The 21,903-nt window shown below is 37.1% G+C and overlaps 1 protein-coding gene across 1 annotated transcript; it reads left to right on the forward strand.

Moving 5' to 3' along the window:
* The first annotated feature begins 10,086 nt into the window (after window positions 1-10,086).
* LOC109260321 (olfactory receptor 2G3) lies at window positions 10,087-11,011 on the forward strand. The gene is given in 2 exon segments (XM_019438477.2): window positions 10,087-10,775; window positions 10,777-11,011. Coding segments are annotated over 2 exon segments (924 nt in total).
* Window positions 11,012-21,903: the final 10,892 nt, after the last annotated feature.

Here is a 21,903-nt window from a genome sequence, read left to right on the forward strand (position 1 = left end):
GGTAGAGAGTATCATTTGAGATCAGCATGGGCAGACATTCTCTTTACTACCTATAGGAGGAAAAAAAACTATATCTGTTCACATCTGGCTCTTTGTATAAAATATGTACACTAGACATAACCACCTTACTTGAATTCTATACTATTATCTTACACTCAATCAGGAAGAATAACTTTACCCAGTGGGAAGTGGAGCATATTTTGAATTGGACTCTTGGTAAGTCAGGCAAACTGAGAATGGGAAATATATTCTGACATGTTACATTTCCTAGTTTTATTATTCTGAAAGGCACACACAGGATTGTGTCTTATAGTACTCATTTTATCTCTCTTTTCATTAAAAAGCTAGTATTCAATTGTGTCAATTTATTCAATTTAATTTCCTCCAAGTAATTATTATTTAAATAAACATCATTGTCAGTAATTCTCAGTCTCCTCACACTACATAATCCTATCTGATAGCATGAGAACTATGGAAATATCTTTTTTTCCTTTTCCAAAGTTTTTATATTAATTTGAGTCAGTTAACACATATTGTTTTATTACTTTTTAGGTGTATGATATAGCGATTCAACACTTACATACATCACCCCAGCTCATCACAACAAATGCACTCTATAATCCCCATCACTATTTAACCTGTTGCCCCATATACCTCCCTTTTGGGAACCATCAGTTTGTTCTCTACAGTTATGAGTCTGTTTCTTGGTTTCTCTCCTTTTTTTTCTTTTGCTCACTTGTTTTGTTTCTTGAATCACACATATAAGTGAAATCGTGTGCTATTTGTCTTTCTCTGACTGACTTATTTTGCTTAGCATAATACTCTTTAGCTGCATGCATGAATAATATATATATTATTATTTATTTGATTTATTATTTATTATATATATTATATAAATATATATCATATTATAAATTATATATAGTTATTATATATATTTATTATATTATATAGTTATTATACATTATATATAATATATAGTATTATATTATATTATGTAGTTATTATATATTATATTTATTATATATAATATAATATAATATAATATAATATATATTATATATAAATTTATTATTATAAATTATATATAGTTATTATTATATATTATTACATATTATATTATTATATATTATTGTATTCATATATATTTATTATATATAACATATATTGTTTATTGTTTATTTATATTGATTTATTGATTGATTGATTATTTATATATAATACATAATAAATATTAAATATTTATATTTCAATATTTAATATATTTAAATGTTTATATTTAAAATATTTATATTTTAAATATTTCATATTTAATAAAAATAAAATATATAAATATATATAATATATAACTATATATAAATATAGTTATATATAATATATTTTATCCATATAATACATATATTATTATTATATGGATAAAAAAGAAGGGATATATATGTATAGTGTGAATGTATATATTAATATTATCCTTTAATTTTTATCCATTCATCAGTTGATGGGCATTTGGACTGCTTCTATATTTTGGCTATTGTAAATAATGCTGCTATAAACACAAGGGTGCATGAATCACTCTAAATTAGTGTTTTTGTATTCTTTGGGTAAACCAGAGTGCAATGGTTGGATCATAAGGTAGTTCCATTTTTAACTTTTTGAAAACCTCCAGACTGTTTTCCAGAGTGGCTGCACTAGTTTGCATTCCCACCAACAGTATGCAAGTGTTCCCTCTCCACATCCTCACCAACACCAGTTGTTTACTGTGTTGCTGCTTTTAGCTATTTTGATAATGTGAGGTGATATCTTATAATAGTTTGATTTGCATTTCCAAGATGATAAGTGATATTGAACATCTTTTCATGTGTCTGTTTGCCATTTGGATGTCTTCTTGAAGAAATACCTGCTCATGTCTTATGTTCATTTAATTGGATTATTTGTTATTGGGTGTTGAGTTTTGTAAGTACTTTATATATTTTGGATACTAACCCTTTATCAGATAAATCATTTGCAAATATTTTCTCCCATTCTGTCAGTTTCCTTTCAGTTTTGTTGAATGTTTCCTTCACTGTGCAGGTTTTTTATTTTGATGTAGTCCCAAATAGTTTATTTTTGTTTTTGTTTCCCTTGCCTCAGGAGACATATCTAGTAAAAAGTTGCTATGGCTGATGTTAGAGAGGTTATGGCCTGTGTTCTCTTCTAGGATTTTTATGGTTTCAAGTCTTACATTTAGGTCTTTAATCCACTTTGAATTTTTATGTGCAAAGTGTAAGAAAGTGGCCCAATTTCATTATTTTGCAGGTTACTATCCAGTTTTTCCAACACAATTTGTGAAAGAGATTGTCTTCTTTTCATTGCATACCATTTCATGCTTTATCAAAGATTAGTTGACCATATAGTTGGTTTGTAGGTTTTCTCTTCTGTTCCATTAATCTGTGTGTCTATTTTTGTGCCAGCACCATCTTGTCTTCATTGCTTCAGCTTTGTAATATAAATTGATGTTCAGAATTGTGATGCCTTCAGCTATGCTTTTCTTTTTCAAGATTGCTTTTGGTATTTGGGGTGTTTTGTGGTCCCATACAAATTTTAGGATAGCTCTGAGAAAAAAATTCTATTTGTATTTTGAAAGGGTTGCATTAAGTATGTAAATTACTTTGGGTAACATAGACATTTTAACAATATTTGTTCTTCCAATCCATAAGCATGGAATGTCTTTTCATTTCTTTGTGTCATGTTTGATTTCTTTCATCAGTATCTTATAGTTTTGAGAGTGTAAGTCTTTCACCTCATTGATTAGATTTATTCCTAGATATCTTGTAGCTTTGGGTGCAATTGCAAGAAACAGTTTTCTTAAATTATTTTTCTGCTGCTTCATTATCAGTGCATAGAAATGCAACAGTTTTCTGTACATTGATCTTGTATCCTATGACTTTGCTGAATTCCATGTATCGGTTCTAGCAGGTTTTTTTGTGTTTTTTTTTTTTTTTGTTTTTTTTTTTTTTTTTTTTTGTGGAGTCTTTCAGGTTTTCTATATAGGATGTCATGCTACTTGAAAATAGTGATAGTTTTACCTCTCCCTTGCCAATTTGGATGTATTTTGTTGTTGTCTGATTGCTGAAGCTAGGACTTCCAGTAGTATGTTAAATAATAGTGGTGAGAGTTGACATCCCTGTCTTGTTCCTGACCATAGAGGAAAAGTTCTGTTTTTCCCCATTGAGGATAATGTTTGCTGTGGCATTTTCATGTATGTCTATGGCCTTTATTAGGGTGATCTATGTTCCCTTTAAAACCTACTTTGTTGAGGATTTTATGATTAATGGATATTGTACTTTGTCAAATGGTTTTCCTTTATCTATTGAACTTATTATATAGTTCTTATCTTTTCTCTTATTGATGATGTGTCAGGTTAATTGTTTTAGGAATATTAAACCATTCTGGAGTTGTTTGTTGGAAGTGTTTTGATTAATGATTCAATTTCTTTGCTGTTTTCCAATGTGCTCGTTTTCTATTTCTTTCTGTTTCAATTTTGGTTGTTTATATGTTTCTAGGAATTTTTCCATTTCTTCCAGGTTGTTCAATTTGTTGGCATATAGTTTTTCATAATATTCTCTTTCACTGTTTGCATTTCTGTGGTGTTGTTATTTCTACTCTCATTTTGTGATTTTATTTATTTGAATTCCTTCCTTTCTTCCTCCCTTCCTTCCTCCCTCACTTTCTTCCTTCCTTCCTCTCTTTCTCCCTTTCTTTCTTTCCTTCCTTTCTTTCTTTCTTCTTTCTTTCTGATAAATATGGCCAAAGGTTTATAATTTTATTGATTTGCTCAAAGAACTACCTCCTACTTTATTGATCTGTTCTACTGTCCATTCGTTTGTTTTTAGTTTCTGTATCATTTATTTCTGCTTTAATCTTTATTGTTTCCTTCCTTCTTCTGGTTTTAGGTTTTGTTTGTTATTGTTTTGTAGCTCTTTAATTTTATATATATATATATATATATATATATATATATATATATATATATATTTAATGAGATAGTTTTCTTGCTTCTTGAGGTAGGCCTGTATTGCTATAAACTTCCCTCTCACAACCACTTTTGTTGTAACCTGATAGTTTTGACCACTGTGTATTTATTTCCATTTTTTCCTGTAATTTTTAGTTCTTTTATTTCCTGGTTGACCCAATTATGGTTTGTAGCATGTTTTTTAACCTGTGTGTACTTGTTTTCTTTCCAGACATTTCTTTTGGGGAGAATTCCTCTCTCTTGTAATTTTGGCTAAGTTTCTGTCTTTTGCAGGTTTTATTATTTAAAAATTTCTTAAATGCTTATTTTTGAGAGAGAGAGAAAGAGTGAGAAGGAGAGGGACAGAGAGAGGGGAGACATAGGATCCAAAGCAGGTTCCAGGCTCTGAGCTGCCAGCACAGAACCTGACATGGGGCTTGAACCCACAGACCATGAGATCATGACCTGAGCTGAAGTCGTACACTTAACCTACTGAGCCACCCAGGTGCCCCTGTCTTTTGCATGTTCTGAAAGTTTGTTATGTGTCCTGCACCTGAAAGAACTACTATATTAAAAAGAAGTCACACACTGTCCAGGGCCTGGAACTCCAGGAAGTATTTCTGATGTATGCTGTGCGCACTCTATTGTCATGTTTTGGTTGCTCTAACCCACTGATCAGTCCTCTGAAGAGCTCCTCCTTGCTTGCAGTATTGGAGTGTTTGGACCTTTAACTAGGTGTGCTATGTTGCTAAAGTAACCCTGGAAAAAAAGCGGGGAAGCCTGTTCCCATAAAAAGAGAAAAAGAATAGGGGAGGAAGAACACTAAACAGAGAATCAAAAAACTGTAAGGCTGATTCTAAGGACTGAGAAAGGAAAACAAAGAAGGGGAAAACAGAAGAAAAAGAAAAGGGGAAAAAAGAACGGAATAAAAAAGCCTGATCAAAAATTTTATATATATATATATATATATATAAAATATTATATATTATATTATAATCATATATTATATATTATAAATAATACAATAATAAAATAATATAATAAGTATATTAAATTAATTATTTAAAATATATAAAATATATTTTTTACATTTATGTATTTTATAATATATAAAAATATATATGGTAAAATAAATAAATAAAAACGCACACAAACACACACACTAAGAAATGACAAAAACAAATCTGACACTATGAGCCTGATCCCAAAAGAAAAAAAACAAAAACAAAAACAAAGGCAGAAAAAAAAAAAAAAAAGAGTTGTCTGTTGGTGCCTGGGTATGGTGGCTGTGCTGGTCTGGAGGAGGGTCTGGCTGTGTTGGGTCAGTCTGTATTGCTTCAGTTAAAGACCAATTGCCAGGCATGGAGGGAAAGGGTTTGGTGTAAACCTTTCTCGCCTCCACTGGGGGGCCACTGTGCTGCTCTCTGAAGTCTCATTATGTGGGTGTGGGGGGGAAAATGGTAATACCCCAATCTCTCCTCCTTAGACTAGGGAACTCAGACCATGCTGTTCAGGAAGCCCTCATAGAATAGTGAGGGCAGATAGCTTGCCCTGTATCACAACTCTCCTCAGTTTTCCCCTTGGTGCTAAGCTGGAATTCAAAGCCAGAAGTCTTGGGTGCCTGGGTGGCTCAGTCAGTTAAACGTCTGAATTCAGCTCAGGTTATGACCTCATGGTTTGTGGGTTTAAGCCCCGTTGGACTCTGTGCTAACAGCTCAGAGCCTGGAGACTGCTTAAGATTCTGTGTCTCCCTCTCTCTCTGCCCCTCCCCCACTCATGCACACTCTCTCTCCCTCTCTCTCTCAAAAATAAATAAATATCTAATTTTTTTTTTAAAGTGAAGCCAGAAGTCTTAAAGGACCTGGCATGATGAGGTTCTGGTCCCATGCTCTGGAGTAGAACCTCTTCACTCTGCTGATGAAGTCTTTGGCACCTGCAAGGTCTTTTGTCTTTGGGGAGGCAATAAACCCTCTTCCCAAAGCACTCCAGGAAGGGGACAGTTCTCTCCCAGTGCACCCCTGAGATTGCTACACCACGATATACACTCCAGGGCCAGCTCCCTCTGCATCAGGAAACCCCACCACTGTTCCCCTCTGGAGAAAGTTGCACACTTCCAAAACCTCAGAGTTTCAGCTCCCAAGGCTGTTTGCAAAAAAGAGCTGGGACCCTCAGTACTTCTTGTTCTTCAGTCCATGGTCCAGAGAGGTTTTCCTCTTTTGCTTACTTGATGCTGCACTATCACAACCCTTCCCTCTTTCTATCCTTTCTGTCTCTCTACAGTAAGGGTTCCCTCTTCTCCATAGCTCCATTGTTTTATTTCCCCAACTCACATGCACATACCTTGACCCTGTCAAGATGTCTCCCTTCAAATATGGAGGTCCTTCTGCCACTCTGTACATCTATTTACTGTGTGTTCCAAGTGATCTGATCTCAATACAGCTGTGTTTGAGGGACAAGGAAAATCCAGGTCCCCCTACTTCACCATCTTAACTTCCTCTCTTGTTTTATTTTCAGATTTCTTCTTGTGCTTGACTTCTAGTTTTATACCATTGTGGTAAGAAAAGATGCATGCTATGACTTAGATTTTCTTGAATTTCTTGAGGCTTATTTTGTAGGCTACTATCTGATATATTCTGGGGAATGTTCAGTGTGCCCTTGAATAACATGTTTATTCTATTGTTTTGGGATATAATGTTGTGAATACATTCATTAAATCCATCTGGTCCAGTGTGTCATTCAAAGCCATTTTTTCCTTGTTTATTTGATGTTTAGGTATTTGTCTATTGATTAAAGTGGTGCATTGAAGTTCCCTAACTTTATTGCATTTATTGATTAGTTGCTTTATGTTTGTTATCAAAAGTTTTGTGTATTTGGGTTCTTTCATATTGGGTTAATATATATTTACAATTGTAATATCTTCTTAATTGTTCCTTTTATGTTTACATAGTGTCCTTCTTTGTCTCTTGTAGCTGTTTTAAAGTCTATTTTGTCTGATATAAGTATTGCTACCCCAGCTTTTTTTGACATCCATTTGAATGATAGATGTTTCTCCATCCTTTCACTTTCAGTGTGGAGGTGTCTTTAGTTCTAAAATGTGTCTTTTGTAGGTAGCATATTGATAAGTATTTTTTTATCCATTCTCTCATCCAATGTCTTTTTATTGGAGCATTTATTCCATTTACTTCCAAAGTAATTGATAGATAAGTATTTATTACCATTGTACTACTTGTTTTGTGGTTGTTTCTGAAGATTTTTGTTGAGCTTGTCTTTCTCTCATGGCTTGCTGCTTTTCCTTTATGATATTTTTGGATTTCTTTGTCTCTATTCAAGGTGATTATTTAATAGTTTTTGATTTCTGGTTATCATTAGGTTTGTCTATAAATATTCTACATATAACAATATATATTAAATTAATGGTTGTTTAAATTTGAACGCTTTTTTTCTCTCCTTTGTACTTTTGTAGGTATATATTAATATAGTTTAAGTCTTTTTTGTGAATTTCCCAACTGATTTTTTACAGAAACGTTTATTTTTACGGCTTTTATGTTTTCTACCTTTTTACTGTAACTTTTGATCACTCCTTTCCACTCAAATAATCTTCTTTAATATTTCTTGTAGGGCTTGTTTAATGGTCATGAACACTTTAGTTTTTGTTTGTCTGGGAAACTTTTTATCTCTCCTATTCTGAATGATAGGGTTGCTGCAAAGAGTAGTCCTGGTTTCAGTTTTTTCCTGTTCAGCACTTTGCATATATATCATGCTACTTCCTTCTGGCTTGCAAATTTCTTTTGAGAAGTCTGCTAGCCAATGGGCTCTCCTTTGTCAGTTAATGACTCTTTTTTTCTTGCTGCTTAAATTTTTTCTTTATCTCTATATTTTGCCAATTTAATTACAGCATGTCTTGGTGTGTGTCTGGTTTTGTTGCATTTGATGGGGATTCTCTGTTCCCCCTGGATCTTGATATCTGTTTCCTTCCCCAGATATGGGAAGTTTTCGGCTATTATTTCTTCAAATAAGTGTTCTGCTCCCTTATCTCTCTTTTCTTCTTCTCAGACTCCTGTAATAACAAATATATATTTAATTGAGTCTTTGAGTTATCTAAGTCTATTGTCATTTTGCACAGTTTTTTTTTTCTCTTTTGTTCACCTTGATTAGTTTCCATTACTCTGTCTTCTAAGTCACTACTTAATTCCTCTGCTTCTTCTAGCCTGCATTCCATTCCATCAAGTGTGATTCTCATTTTGTTTATTGAGCCCTTTATCTCTGATATGTTATTTCTTATTTCTGTGTTAAGGATCTCCTTCATGTCTTCCAATCTTTTCTCAGTTCAGTGAGTATCCTTATGATCATTGCTTTAAATTATCTGTCATATATATCACTTATATCTGTTTTACTTAGATTTCTGGCTGTGGCCTTTCTTGTTCTTTCACTTGGGATACATTTATCTGTCTCCTCATCTGTCTGTCTTTCTGTGTCTATTTCTGTGTGTTAAGAAAGTAAGCTGGGGGCACCTGGGTGGCTCAGTCGGTTGAGCGACCGACTTCAGCTCAGGTCACGATCTCACAGTCTGTGAGCTCGAGCCCTGCGTCGGGCTCTGGGCTGATGGCTTGGAGCCTGCTTCCGATTCTGTGTCTCCCTCTCTCTCTGCCCCTCCCCCGCTCATGCTCTGTCTCTCTTTCTCTCAAAAATAAATTAAAAAAAAAAGTTAAAAAAAAAAGTTAAAAAAAAAAAAGAAAGTAAGCAAGCTGTGTCTTCTGCTCTTGAAAGTAGTTACTTCATGAAGGAAAGGTCCTGGAGCGTCATGCTATGCTGTTTCCTCTGTTCACCAGAAACTGGCACTTCAGGAGAGTATGCTATGCTTGTTGCTTATGCTCCACTGTTGTGTACATGCCACTTTTTGTTTCAGTGCAGTCATCTGCACTAACTCTGCCTGTTGTGGACTGTTTTTTCTCTCTGTCATGTTGGTGGGACCCAGGCAGTCTAGTTCTGAGGAGTTTAGTGGTGGCCCCTGGGGATCTTGGGAGTGGAGCAGCGATGTTACTAAAATTCATGTTAGGCCATCACTCATATGTCAGATCCTCTGAAGCACTGCAGTGCCTGGGAGTTGCTTGCTGAGGTGGCTGGTGGTGTGAGGGTAGGGATTACATGTCAGGATGGCTGGGTCTGGCTGGGCCTGATGCGCAATAGTGGCTGGGGACACATGGCTTGGGGTGTCCTGGTGGTTGAGTGCAGCATGAAGGTTGGGCCTGATGTATTAGCTGGGTGTGGTGTGGCAGCTGGGTGAAATGTGCAGTGACAGCAGTTCACCCTGGTGGCTAAGCATGACATACAGTGGTGGCCTCATGACCTAAAATTTATTTTAAAATACAAATCTTAGCAAGCTCTAGATAGAGTTTAAATCCACGAGTACCTCACTTTTCTCTGTTGAGGTAGTGTACAGAGATGAATGTGAAAGAATGTGTGTAAAAAGAGGAAAGATGAGGGGTGCCTGGATGGCTCAGTTGCTTAAGCATCTGATTTCAGCTCAGGTCATGATCTCACAGTTCATAAAATCAAGCCCCACATTGGGCTCTGTGCTGACAGTGTGGAGCCTGCTTGTGATTCTCTCTCTTCCCCCGTCTCTCTGCCTGTCTCTCTCTCTCTCTCTCAAAATAAATAAACATTAAAATAACAAAGGTGAAAGATGAGATAATTCCCATTGCCATGTCTGCTTAGGTTACCATCTGAATATTGTATTTTGTATGCATATTTTTGCTGACAGTTAAAACCATGGAGATGCCACTTGCTTCTTTATTTTGCAAGACGATTAATTTCAGTAGAAGTGATTGCATGTTATTTCACATGTGGGCAATTATACACATTGATTAGTTTAGTAATTAGTGTCCAGACAACTACAAAGTTGAAAGCATTCATATTTTTTTTAAGAGTCATTGGACTGATTATTGTTCTGAATCAGCAACACGTTGAGGGTAAAAAATTAGTTAAGTTGGACAAGTTAGTTTCCATCACCCTTTCAACTTGTACATTGTGATTCTAGGATAAATTGTTTCAAACATACTTGTTCTCATTTCTTAACAGAAGCAGTTCATTCTGTAGAAATGGAAAGGGCCAATGAGAGTTCCCTGATGAGGTTCATCCTTCTAGGCTTCTCAGACAACCCTCGCCTGGAGTCTGCACTCTTTGTATTAGTCCTTTTTTTCTATATCCTGACGCTTGTGGGGAACTTTGCCATCATTATTATATCATACGTGGATCCTCTCCTCCACACCCCCATGTACTTCTTCCTCAGCAACCTCTCCCTACTGGACCTCTGCTTCACTACCAGTCTTGCACCTCAGACCTTAGTCAACCTGAGAGGTCCAGAGAAGACTATCACCTATGGTGGTTGTGTGGTACAACTCTATATTTCTCTAGCACTGGGCTCCACTGAGTGTATCCTCTTGGCTGTAATGGCTTTGGATTGCTACATTGCTGTCTGCAAACCCCTCCACTATGTGGCTATCATGAATCCACAGCTATGCCAACAGCTGGCATCCCTCTCCTGGCTCAGTGGTTTGAGCAATTCCCTGATCCATGCTACTTTTACCTTGCAATTGCCTCTCTGTGGCAACCATAGACTCAATCATTTTATTTGTGAAGTACCAGCTCTCCTCAAATTGGCTTGTGTGGACACCACTGTCAATGAGTTGGTGCTTTTTGTGGTTAGTATCCTGTTTCTCCTAATTCCCCCAGCACTCATTCTTATCTCCTATGGCTTCATAAGTCAAGCTGTGCTGAGGATAAAGACACAAAGCCTTCAGCACCTGTTCCTCCCACCTTACAGTGGTGATCATTTTCTATGGCACCATAATCTACATGTACCTACAACCAGGTAACAGTTATGCTCAGGACCAAGGCAAGTTTATCTCTCTCTTCTACACCATGGTGACCCCAACCTTAAATCCTATTATCTATACTTTAAGAAACAAAGATGTGAAAGTGGCTCTGAAAACACTTCTGTCAAAAAAATTGTGTTCCCTATGACTGTGATGTGCAAGGAAGCATTTACCAAGATATGTAGTCAGTCAGCTTCTAAATTAGTCAAACCATGTTTCCCAATTTCACATCAGTGAAATTTATGTTTACTTAATCTAATAAGGGAGATTTTCTTCTCTTATGTGTAACTAAGCAAAATATATGCTTTAAGTTCAGAGATTAAACCATGGGAAATAGAGTGGTGTATGGGTATAAATTGTAATCTTCACCACAAAGTCTATACTTTATTTCTGACACTTACTCTCAGGGATTCAATAGATGTAAGTAATTAAATATTTACCAATTGTCTAGGTAATGAATCTTTTTAATTTTCATTTGTGATGAATTATTTAGTATTTAAATACCTTAAATTTACCTTATAATGTTCCTTCATTAAAGCTTCAAATTGGAAATTAATCTCTTTATACATGTACTTCCCCTACTGAAGTAGAAAACTAAGTCCTCATACTGTCAATTTATTGAAGAGTAGGATATCATATTAACTGTTTTTTTACATATTCTCATTTAACAATAACTATCAAGAAAGACTAAAAGAAACAAAATATAATAAACATATGGTTTTTCTTTTTTATTTTACCCAAAAAGATGTTACCTGTCCCTCACTCCCAGTTCCAAGCTAGATTTAATTTCAGAAATAAATACCTGTGCCTTCTCACTAGATGACATTGTTCTTGACATGGGTTGTAAACATAAAATCACAAAATTTTTTGCAGTTTTTGCACTCATTTATTTATATTTTCTTGGTTAAATGTGGATATTCAGATTTGAAAATATATATATATATATATATATATATATATATATATATATATAGTTATTTTTATTTTGAGTGTAACTGAAAAACAAAAGTCAATACTGGGAAACCAGTCCTTCCACAAAAACCCGATGTTAGAAGATGGCAAGGTAGAGAGACCTTAAACTCAAATCCTTCATAGACACAGCAAATGTACACCAACTGATAGTGCAAATCTTCCTAAAAAGAACTGAGAGCTGACTGAACAGCTTCTACTCAACAAGGTAGATCTCGTAGAGAATGACAAAAGAGACAGAGATACAGTAACAAAGGAAACCCCCACCCCTGATGCTGAAAACTGTCATGGGCAGGAATAGTGAGAGAATGTGAGCAGATTCATCCATCCTGGGCACAGAAAAAAGCTGTGGTTTAAAGCAGCAACTAGATAGAAAGGAAAGAGCTCTTATAACCCTGTTCAAAGGTGGGGGAGGTGCTGGAAATCTCTGTTAATCAGAGGGGTTGGCAAGTGTCATAGTTTATGATTCCTCTCTACCCTGATCGTGCAGATAGGAGCAGGGTCTGGGCACCCTACCCTGTCTGTTGCCCCAGCAATCACTGGGCCCCTATTTCACACCAGCCTGAAATGTCCCAAGACTCACAAAAGTCATGGTGTGAAACAGAAACTAGAATGTAAGTTACTCAGCCCATAAACTCTGCCTACAGTGGGGGAGCCCCTGGAACTCTCCGTGGGTCAGAGAGGTTGGCAAGCACACGGTATGTGTTCCCCTTCCATCCTGATAACAGAGGGCTGCAAGGTCAGGTTCCATAGGGGGCCTGCTGCCTTGGTAATTCCCAGGCCACTAACCTATATGAGCTGAGATGTCCTGTTATGTAGAAAAAAAGCCACAGCTTAAAGAGCAGCTAGAATATAGGCTACTGAAGTTCAGGAGCAGACAGGCATGACCATTGCCACTGCTCCACTGTCCCCTCAACCTCTGACCCAGCTTCTGACCCTGCACCAGTTGGTGATGAGTGGCCCCAGCAGCATGTTATAGCCCTGCCACCAGCCCAACCCTGGCATGTTCATCACCTTGTGGGGGATGGACAGCACCATCAGGGCAGACCTAATCGCTGCTGTGGTCTTCCCCTGGATCTGCCTCCTCCTCCTCATGCTACACTACTTCTATTGGCACAAGGGCATGATCCACACCAAGGCCAAGGGCAAGGAGTTTGCCTAAAGCACAGATCCAGCCCTGCAGGAAAATCACTCCCTCCAAGGCAAAAGTGACAGCAGCAGAAAGGAGTACTTTATCTGAGGTGCACCAAACCTCACTTCTCCCAATGCTTCCTTGAATTCCATGAGAGAAGATACACCTTTACCCCCAACATCACCCTGTTACCTGTACCACCAGGCAAACCATGAGAGCACCCACCTCCTTCCAAGGTATGCACCTGGTCTGGGAACACAAGATGCCATCCTGGAGGAAGAGAGTAAAGAAGGAGGAACTGACACAGGAGAGGCCTCTTTCAGGTACCCTAGCATTCAGCCATGGCTACCATGGAGGCCTGCCTTTGATCTGCCAGAGGGAGAAACTCTAGGTCCTCCTGGGCAGTGAAGCTTGTCATCAGCATGGTGTGAAAGTCCTTGCTGGGTGGTGGGCTTGAGGGCTATGAAAGCAAGGAGGTGACTCAACTGTAAGCTGACTGGGGATAATGGCATCAAATGTCATTCCTTTACATTTAAGGGGAACATCAGGTGACACAGCTAAAAGGCACCTTTCTCTCTCATTGATCCAGCTCTAAATGGTTAAAAATAAATTTGAAATGTAACCAAAAATTCACAGTCAAATACATAAATAAACAAGCAACTAGAATATAAAAGAGCTGGCCCTAAAATTGTGCCAGATGATGATAGTTATGGGAACATTATCTGGGTCTACAAGCACCATGGTTTACATTCTCCCATGATTTTCATAGTGTGGATGGGAACAAGGTCTGTGTTCCCTGGCTGGCAACCCCCTAGTGAGCTATGGACTCCTAACTCACACAAGCCCCAGCTGAGCCACCAAGGTGGCCTTGTATGGTGCACACCTAGATATGCTGGGTTAGCACTCACTACGACTCTAGTCATTTTGCCAAAGTGACATAGGCAGAAAGCACCATGGAACACTCTAGACCTGCACCACTTTGCTTTAGATGACTTGCTAGGGCATCTCTACCTCAGAGCACTTTGAGACTTCGTGGCTCATTCCTGCTTTAGCTCCAGCTGCCCCACCAGGGTGCCCTCTGCCTGGAGCACTCTAGGAAGTGCTGGTCCATGTCTGCCTCAGCTGCAGCCATACTGCCAAGGTAGCCTTTTATGCTGAGCACCTTGACTTGCACCCACTTCAGCTTCACCTAACCTGCCAGGCTGTGTAGAGAGTCCTGACACCCCACAGCATGCATCCACTGTGACTTCAGGTGTTCTGCAAGGAGACTTTGCATGGAGAGCCCTGGTAATGTTTAGCCCATGCCTACTTCAGGTCTGCCCATCACTCCAGAGTATCTCCAGAAAGAGTTATATGGGGTCCCCCAGCCCACATCACCCACAACTCCACGCATACAGTCAGTCATCACACACAGCCTAAACAGGGGATGACAAAATACAAAATTATTCCTACAAGTTTAGGAGAAGTAGTTGTTGGGCCTAATACATAGAAGCGCAAATAGAAAATTAAGAAAATCCAGGAGATAGAGGAATATGCTTCGCAAACAAGAACAAAAAAAAACCTTATAAAAGTAATCAAAAAAACAGATATAGCAATATAACTGATGAAGAGATTAAGTATTTATCATAAGATGCTCACCAGTCGAAAGAGAAGAGTGGGAAAACTCAGTGAAAACTTCAAAAAGATAAAAAAAATTAAAAAATCAATCAGAATTGGAGAATACAATAATAGAAATGAAAAATACATTGGAAGGTAATAATAGATTAGCAGATACAGAAAAATGGATTGGTGAAGTGGAAGACAGAGTAATGGAAAGTATCCAAACTGAACAGCAAAAATAAAAATAAAATTTAAAAATGACGATAACTTAAGGGATCTCTTGGAAAACGTAAAGTGAATAATAATTTTCATTTTAGGGGTTTCATAAAGATAAAACTTCTTTGAAGAAATAATAGCTAAAAACTTCTCTAAGCTATGGAAGGAAATAGACATCCAACTCCAAAGACCACCAAGTTTTCCAAGGAAAATGAACCCAAGGAGGTCCACACTATAACACATATTTAAAATGTCAAAGATTAAAGATGGAGATAATTTTATAAGGAAAAACAACATAAAAGCAAATACTTATGTATGAAGTGTTAAAAGGATATGAGCCTTTTACATAGACTACAAGGCTATGAGCTAATTTTTCTTTACTAAAAACTTTGCAGGCCAGCAAGGAGTGGAAATATATACTCAAAGCACTAAAAGAAAAAAAAATGCAACCAATATACTCTACCTACCAATATTATCTTTCAGAATTGAAAAAGAGATACACAGCTTCAAAGATAAAAGTTAAAGTAGTTTATCACCACTGAACTGGCTTTAGGAGTAATGTTAAAGGGAATTTTTAAGTAGACAAGTAAAGGCCATAATTAGAAGTAAGACAATTATGAACGAAATGATGTAAAATATGACAACATATACACAAAACATGGAAGGGGTAGTAAAAATGTTATTTTAGGATGCGTTAGAATTTAAATGGCCATCACCTTAATATAGACTATTATATTATTTGGATGTTGTATATGAATCTTATGGTAACCACAAACACAAAACCTATAATACATTCACACAAAAATAAACATAAAGATCGCCAAAAATAACATTACAGAAAGTAAATAACCACAAAAAAGACAACAAGAGACAAAAGGGTCGGAGAACCAAAAACAACAGGAAAACAATTAACAAAATGGCAACAAGTATATACCTATCGTTAGTTTAAAAGCAAATGGTCTAGATGCTCCAATAAAAAAGACATAAAGTAGTGGAATGGATTAAAAAAAAAACAAAACGTAAACCAAGACACATTTATATACTTTCTGCAAGATTTACTTCAACCTAAACACATATATGGACTGAAAGTGAAGGGATGTAAAAAGAATTCCATGCAAATTGAAGTAAAAAAAAAAAAAAAAGAAAAGGAAAGAAAAGAAAAGAAAAGTCAAGATAGCAATGCTTAGACAAAAATAGATGTGAGAGCAAAGACTGTAACAACTCTTTTTTTTATGGTACCTGGGAGTTGGCAAGCTATTTTAAGATGAAGCTGAACATATCTTTCCCAGATATTGACTTCCAGAAATTCATTGAAGTGGATGATAAGTGCAAGCTCAGTACTTTTTATGAGGGGCATATGGTCACAGAAGTTGCTGCTGATGTTCTGAGTGAAGAATGGAAAGATTAGGTGGTCTGAATAAGTGGTGGCAATGACAAACAAGGTTCCCCATGGAGCAGAGTATCTTTAGCTGTGGCTATGACCACCTTCTGCTGAGTAAGGGGCATTCCTGTTACAGATAAGAAAGACTGGAGAAAAAAAGTGCAAATACATTTGGGGTTACATTGTAGATGACAACCTCAGTGTTCTCATCTTGGTCATTGTAAACAAAAGGAGGAGGATATTTCTATACTCAATGATACTATTGTGCCTTGTCACATGGGCCCATAAGAGTTAGCAGAATCTGCAAAGTTTTCAATCTCTCTAAAGAAGATGATGTCCACCAGTATGCTGTGAGAAAGCCCATAAACAAAGATGGTAAGAAACCTAGAACAAAAGTGCCCAAGGTTCCATGTTTTATTACTATACATGTCCTCCAAAACAAACATTGGCATATTGGTCTGAAGAAATGGGGCACGAAGAAAAATAGGGAAGAGGCTATAGAATATGGTAAACTTTTGGCCAAGAGAATGAAGGACACAAAAGAAAAGCACCTGGAACAGAATGACAAAAGAAAGAGGCTGTCCTCTCTGAAGGCTTCTATATCTAAGTCTGAGTGTAGTCAAAAATGAGATTTTCTAGCAAAGGTGGAGACATTATGATTCTGGTCTTCAAGCTATATTACAAAGCTGTAGCCATAAGACAGTATGATACTGGCACAAAAACAGACACATAGATCAATGAAACAGAATAGAAAACCCAAAAACTGACCCACAACTCTATGGCCAACTAATTTTCAACAAAGCAGGAAAGAATATCCAATGGAAAAAAAAACACAGTCTCTTTAACAAATGGTGCTGGGAAAACTGGACAACAACGTGCAGAAGAATGAAAGTAGACCATACAGACAAACACACACACACACACACACACACACACACACACACAATTCAAGTGTCTGTTGACAATAAATTATATTTAAAAAATTCAAAAAAAAAAATGAGAGATCTAAATGTGATAAAGAAAGCAATCAAAATACTAGAGGAAAACACAGGCAGTAACCTCTTTGACCTCAGCCACAACAGTTAATTACTAGACATATCTCCTGAAGTGAGGGAAAAAACAAAAACAAAAACAAAAGCAAAAATGAACTATTGGGGCTTCATCAAGACAAAAAACGTCTGCACAATGACGAAAACAATCAACAAAACTAAAAGGCAGGCTGTGGAATGTGGGAAGGTATTTGCAAAAGACATATCAATAAAGGGTTAGTATCCAAAATCTATAAAGAACTAATCAAACGAAACACCCAAAAGACAAAAATCCAGTTAATAATGGTCAGAAGACATGAATAGACGTTTCTCCAAATAAAACACTCAGATAGCAAACAGACACATGAAAAGATGTTCAACATCACTCATTATCAGAGAAATACAAATCAAAACCACAATGAGATAACACCTCACAACTGTCAGAATGGCTACAATTAACTCAGGAAGCAAAAGGTGTTGATGAGGATCCAGAGAAAGGAGAACACTTTTGCACAGTTGGTAGGAATGTAAACTGGTGCAGCCAGTCTGGAAAACAGTATGGAAGTTCTTAAAGAAATTAAAAATAGAACTACCTTATGAACCAGTATTTGGACTACTAAGTATTTAACCAAAGAATACAAAACTACTGATTCAAAGAAGCACATGTACCCCGATGTTTATAACAACATTATCAACAATAGTCAAACTATGGAAAGAGCCTAAATGTCCACTGACTGATGAATGAATAAAGAATATGTCACACACAGACACACACACACACACACACACACACACACACACACACAGGAATATTACGTTGCCATCAAAAAGATGAAATCTTATCATTTGCAATGACATTGATGGAAGTAGAATATATTATGCTAAGCAACATAGTGAGTCAGAGAAAGACAGTTACCATATAATTTCATTCATATTTGGAATTTAAGAAATGAAAAGGTGAACATATGGGAGGGTGAAAAGAGGGAATGTGAAACAAACCATAAGAGAGACTTTTTTAATATTTAGTTATTTATTTTGAAAGAGAGAGAGGGTGCAAGTGGAGAAGAGGCAGAGAGAGAGAGAGGGAGAGAGAATCTCAAGCAGACTCCAAGCTGTCAGTGCAGAGCCCAACCTGAGGCTTGATTTCCATGAGCCATGAAATCATGACGTGAGTCAAAGTCAAGAGTTGGACACAATCAACTGAGACATCCAGGTGCCCCTAAGAGACTTCAAGAAGGTTGATGAGGGAAGGGGTGGGTAATGGGGTAGATGGGTGATGGGTATTAAGGAGGGCACTTGTTATGATGAGCACTAGGTGTTGTATGTAATTGATGAATCACTGAATTCTACTCCTGAAACCAATATTGCGCTGTATGTTAACTAATTATAACTAAATTAAAATTTGGGGAAAAAAAGGATTTTCTAAGAGTAACAAATAAATAAGATTGGACACACACACACACACAAAGACCATAACAAGACACGAAGTACATTATAAAACTATAAAGAGAACAATCTAATAAGAGGGTATACTAATTGCAAATATTTATGAAACCAGCATGGGAGAACCTAAACACCTAAAGCAATTATTAATAGACATAAAGGAAGAAATAGACAATAATACCATAATAGCAGGGGACATTTATTTTTATTTATTTATTTTTTTACTTGAGAGAGAGAGAGCATGAACAAGGGAGAGGGGCCGAGGGAGAGAGAGAGAGAGAGAGAGAGAGTATCCCAACCAGGCTTCATTCTCAGTACAGAGCCCAACATGGGGCTTGATCCTATGACCCTGGAATCATGGTTTGAGACAAAATCCAGAGTTGGAGCCTCAACCAGCTGAACCAACCAAGTGCCCCTATAGTATGGACTTTAACTCCCCACTTAAATCAATGGAAAGATCTCTCAAACAGAAAATCAACAAAGCAACCATGATTTTGAATGACACTTTGGACCAGATGAAGCCAACAGATACATTCAGAACATCCTATGGCAAAACAACAGAAACAAATTCTTTTCAAGTGCACATAGAATATTATCTAGGATAGATCAAATGTTAGTCCACAAAGCTCAATAAATTGAAGAAGATTGAAATTAGACACAGTGTGGTTTCAAAGACTTCAGTATGGGAGTTAAATGGAGGAATAGTAGGGAGACCCTATGCTTATTTCATCCCTCAACACAGCAAGATAAATGTCAAATCATTCTGAACACCCAGTAAATCAATATGAGGACTGAGAGAACATACTACACATCTACATGGAGACAAATGACCACATAATGGAAGGTAGGAGCTGTGTAGAGTTGATTTGGGGGAGAAAAATTGCAGTTGCTGTAGAGGAGAGGGGGCCCTCATCATGGAGAAAGGGGAGAGAGAGAGAAAGACATAAAGAGAGAAAGCAGTATTCAAGGGATTGGGCAAGAAATTTTTTTTCCCAAAACCATTGACTAGGAAAAGGAGAAGTGATGCTTATTGCAAGTTTTTACAAGCAGTGGAGCTAAATGTCTGAAGTTTAGATGTCCACAACATTGCGATGTTGTGCCTGGTGGGCTTATTGGTGCCCCTGTGGGGAAAGAGAGCAAAGACCTGGGAGCAAATAGCGTGGTCTGAGGATCTCCTGGGTCATATGAGGAGAAATAGTTCCCCTTCTTGGAGTGCACTTGGGAGAGGTGGCACTGCCTCTCAGGGGACAAGAGACAGTGGGTGCCAATGAGTGATCCCATTATTTAGCATAACAGTAGAGGCATCTGCTGAAAGCAGCTAACCTGGAAGCCAGCTTTTGGATGTGCTTTACCATAAACTCCAAACCCTTGCTCAGTCGTGCAACTGCTTTTCAGCGACAAACAGACACGAGCCACAGTGTGATGAGAACCTCTCCCAGAGGATCAGCATGGGTCTGTGCTGTGCCTTGTCCTTAAAATTTGGACTTTTTGAAATCCAGCCATGGGCCTGAGATAAAACACAGGAGGACTATGCTTCCAGGCAGGCAGAAACTCAGTCACAGACAGAACGAAAGCAGGGTTCTGATAGAAGCCTGGGACACAAAAAAGGAGATGGTTTGCTCTTCTGTGAAGCTTTCTGAATACTGGTGGGTACAAACTCCCTTATCCAGGGATTAGAGAGGGGAGCTATGCCATTTTACCCCTGCCCACCAGCACAGACTTCAGTGAACAACACTGTGATGCTAGTGGAGGATGGAGCCATTCACAGCAAGCCCGACCTCACTGCACCCTGAAGATTCATCTTTACTAGGGCAAGTCAGCCTGAGAACCAATGGAACAGGCCCCTCAACCAGAAGACCAGCACAAACCCCCTGCACATTCCAAGTCTACTGTTCATAGAGTACTGCAAAGCTTCAGCTCATGGAAATAAGATCAGCCTTTTTTAAACAAATGGACCAAAAGACACTGAGTTAAAATGCTACACACTGAAAAAGGTTAAAAAAAACATCCTACTAAATAATTAATGGGTCGGGTGCCTGGGTGGCTCAGTCAGTTAGGTGTCCCAAGATCTCACATCTTGTGGGTTTGAGCCCCACACCAGACACTGTGCTGACAGCTCAGAGCCTGGAGCCTGTTTCAGATTCTGTGTTTCTATCTCTCTTTGCTCCTCCCCTGCTGATGGTCTGTCTCTCAAAAATAAATAAACTTTTAAAAAATTAAAGAATTTCTAATAATTAATAGCTCAACTAGGAAGTAAAAGGAAAAAAAAATAGAAAAGTACATGGAAAAGACAATAAAAATGAAAATAGGACAGTTCAAAACCTTTGGGATGCAGCAAAGGCAGTCTTAATAAGGAAGTTTATAATAATATAGGCTCACCTGAACAAGCAAGAAAAATCCCAAATACACACCCAACCTTATACCTAAAGTATCTAGAAAAAGAAAAAAAAATAGAACATAAAGCTAGCAAAAGGAGAATAATAAAGATTAAAGCAGAAATAAATGATATAGAAACAAAAAAAATACAACAGGTGAATGACACCAGCAGATGGTTCTTTGGAAAAAGTTAATAAAATTGATCTTTTAGCCAGACTTATCAAAAAAGAAAGAGAAAGGATGCAAATAAATGAAATCACAAATGAGAGAGAAAAAATAACACACAATAACACAGAAATACAATTATAAGAGAATATTATGAAAACTCTATGTCAAAAAATAGGCAACCTGGAAGACATGGATAAATTCCTAGAAACATATAAACTACCAAAACTGAAACAGGAAAATTGAAAAACGTGAGCAAAGCAATGGCTAGCAAAAAAAACAAAACAAAACAAAAACATTGAATCAGCAATAAAAAAATCCCCCAATAAGCAAAAGTCCAGGGCCAGATGGTTTCACATGTCAATTACACTAAACATTTAAATAGTGTGAATACCTACCTTTCTCTAAATATCTAAAAAAATAAGAAATGGAAGGAAAACTTCCAAATTCATTCCATGAGGCCAAAATCAGCCTGATAACAAAAACCAGATAAAGACTAATGAAAAAGAAAACCACAGGCCAAAATCCCTGACGAATATGGATGCAAAAGTTCTCAATAAAATACTAGCAAGTCATATTCAACAGTACTTTAAAAGAATCACTCATCATGATCAAGTTGGATTAATTATTAGGTTGAAAATACATTACAATTTTCACAAATCAGTCAACGTGATACACCATATTAATAAAACAAAGGATAAGAACCATTTGATGCTTTTAGTACATGCAGA

This window comes from Panthera pardus, unplaced genomic scaffold (assembly GCF_024362965.1).
Source record: "Panthera pardus isolate Hobbes unplaced genomic scaffold, ASM2436296v1 HiC_scaffold_1, whole genome shotgun sequence".
In the NCBI taxonomy this organism is placed as follows: Eukaryota; Metazoa; Chordata; class Mammalia; order Carnivora; family Felidae; genus Panthera; species Panthera pardus.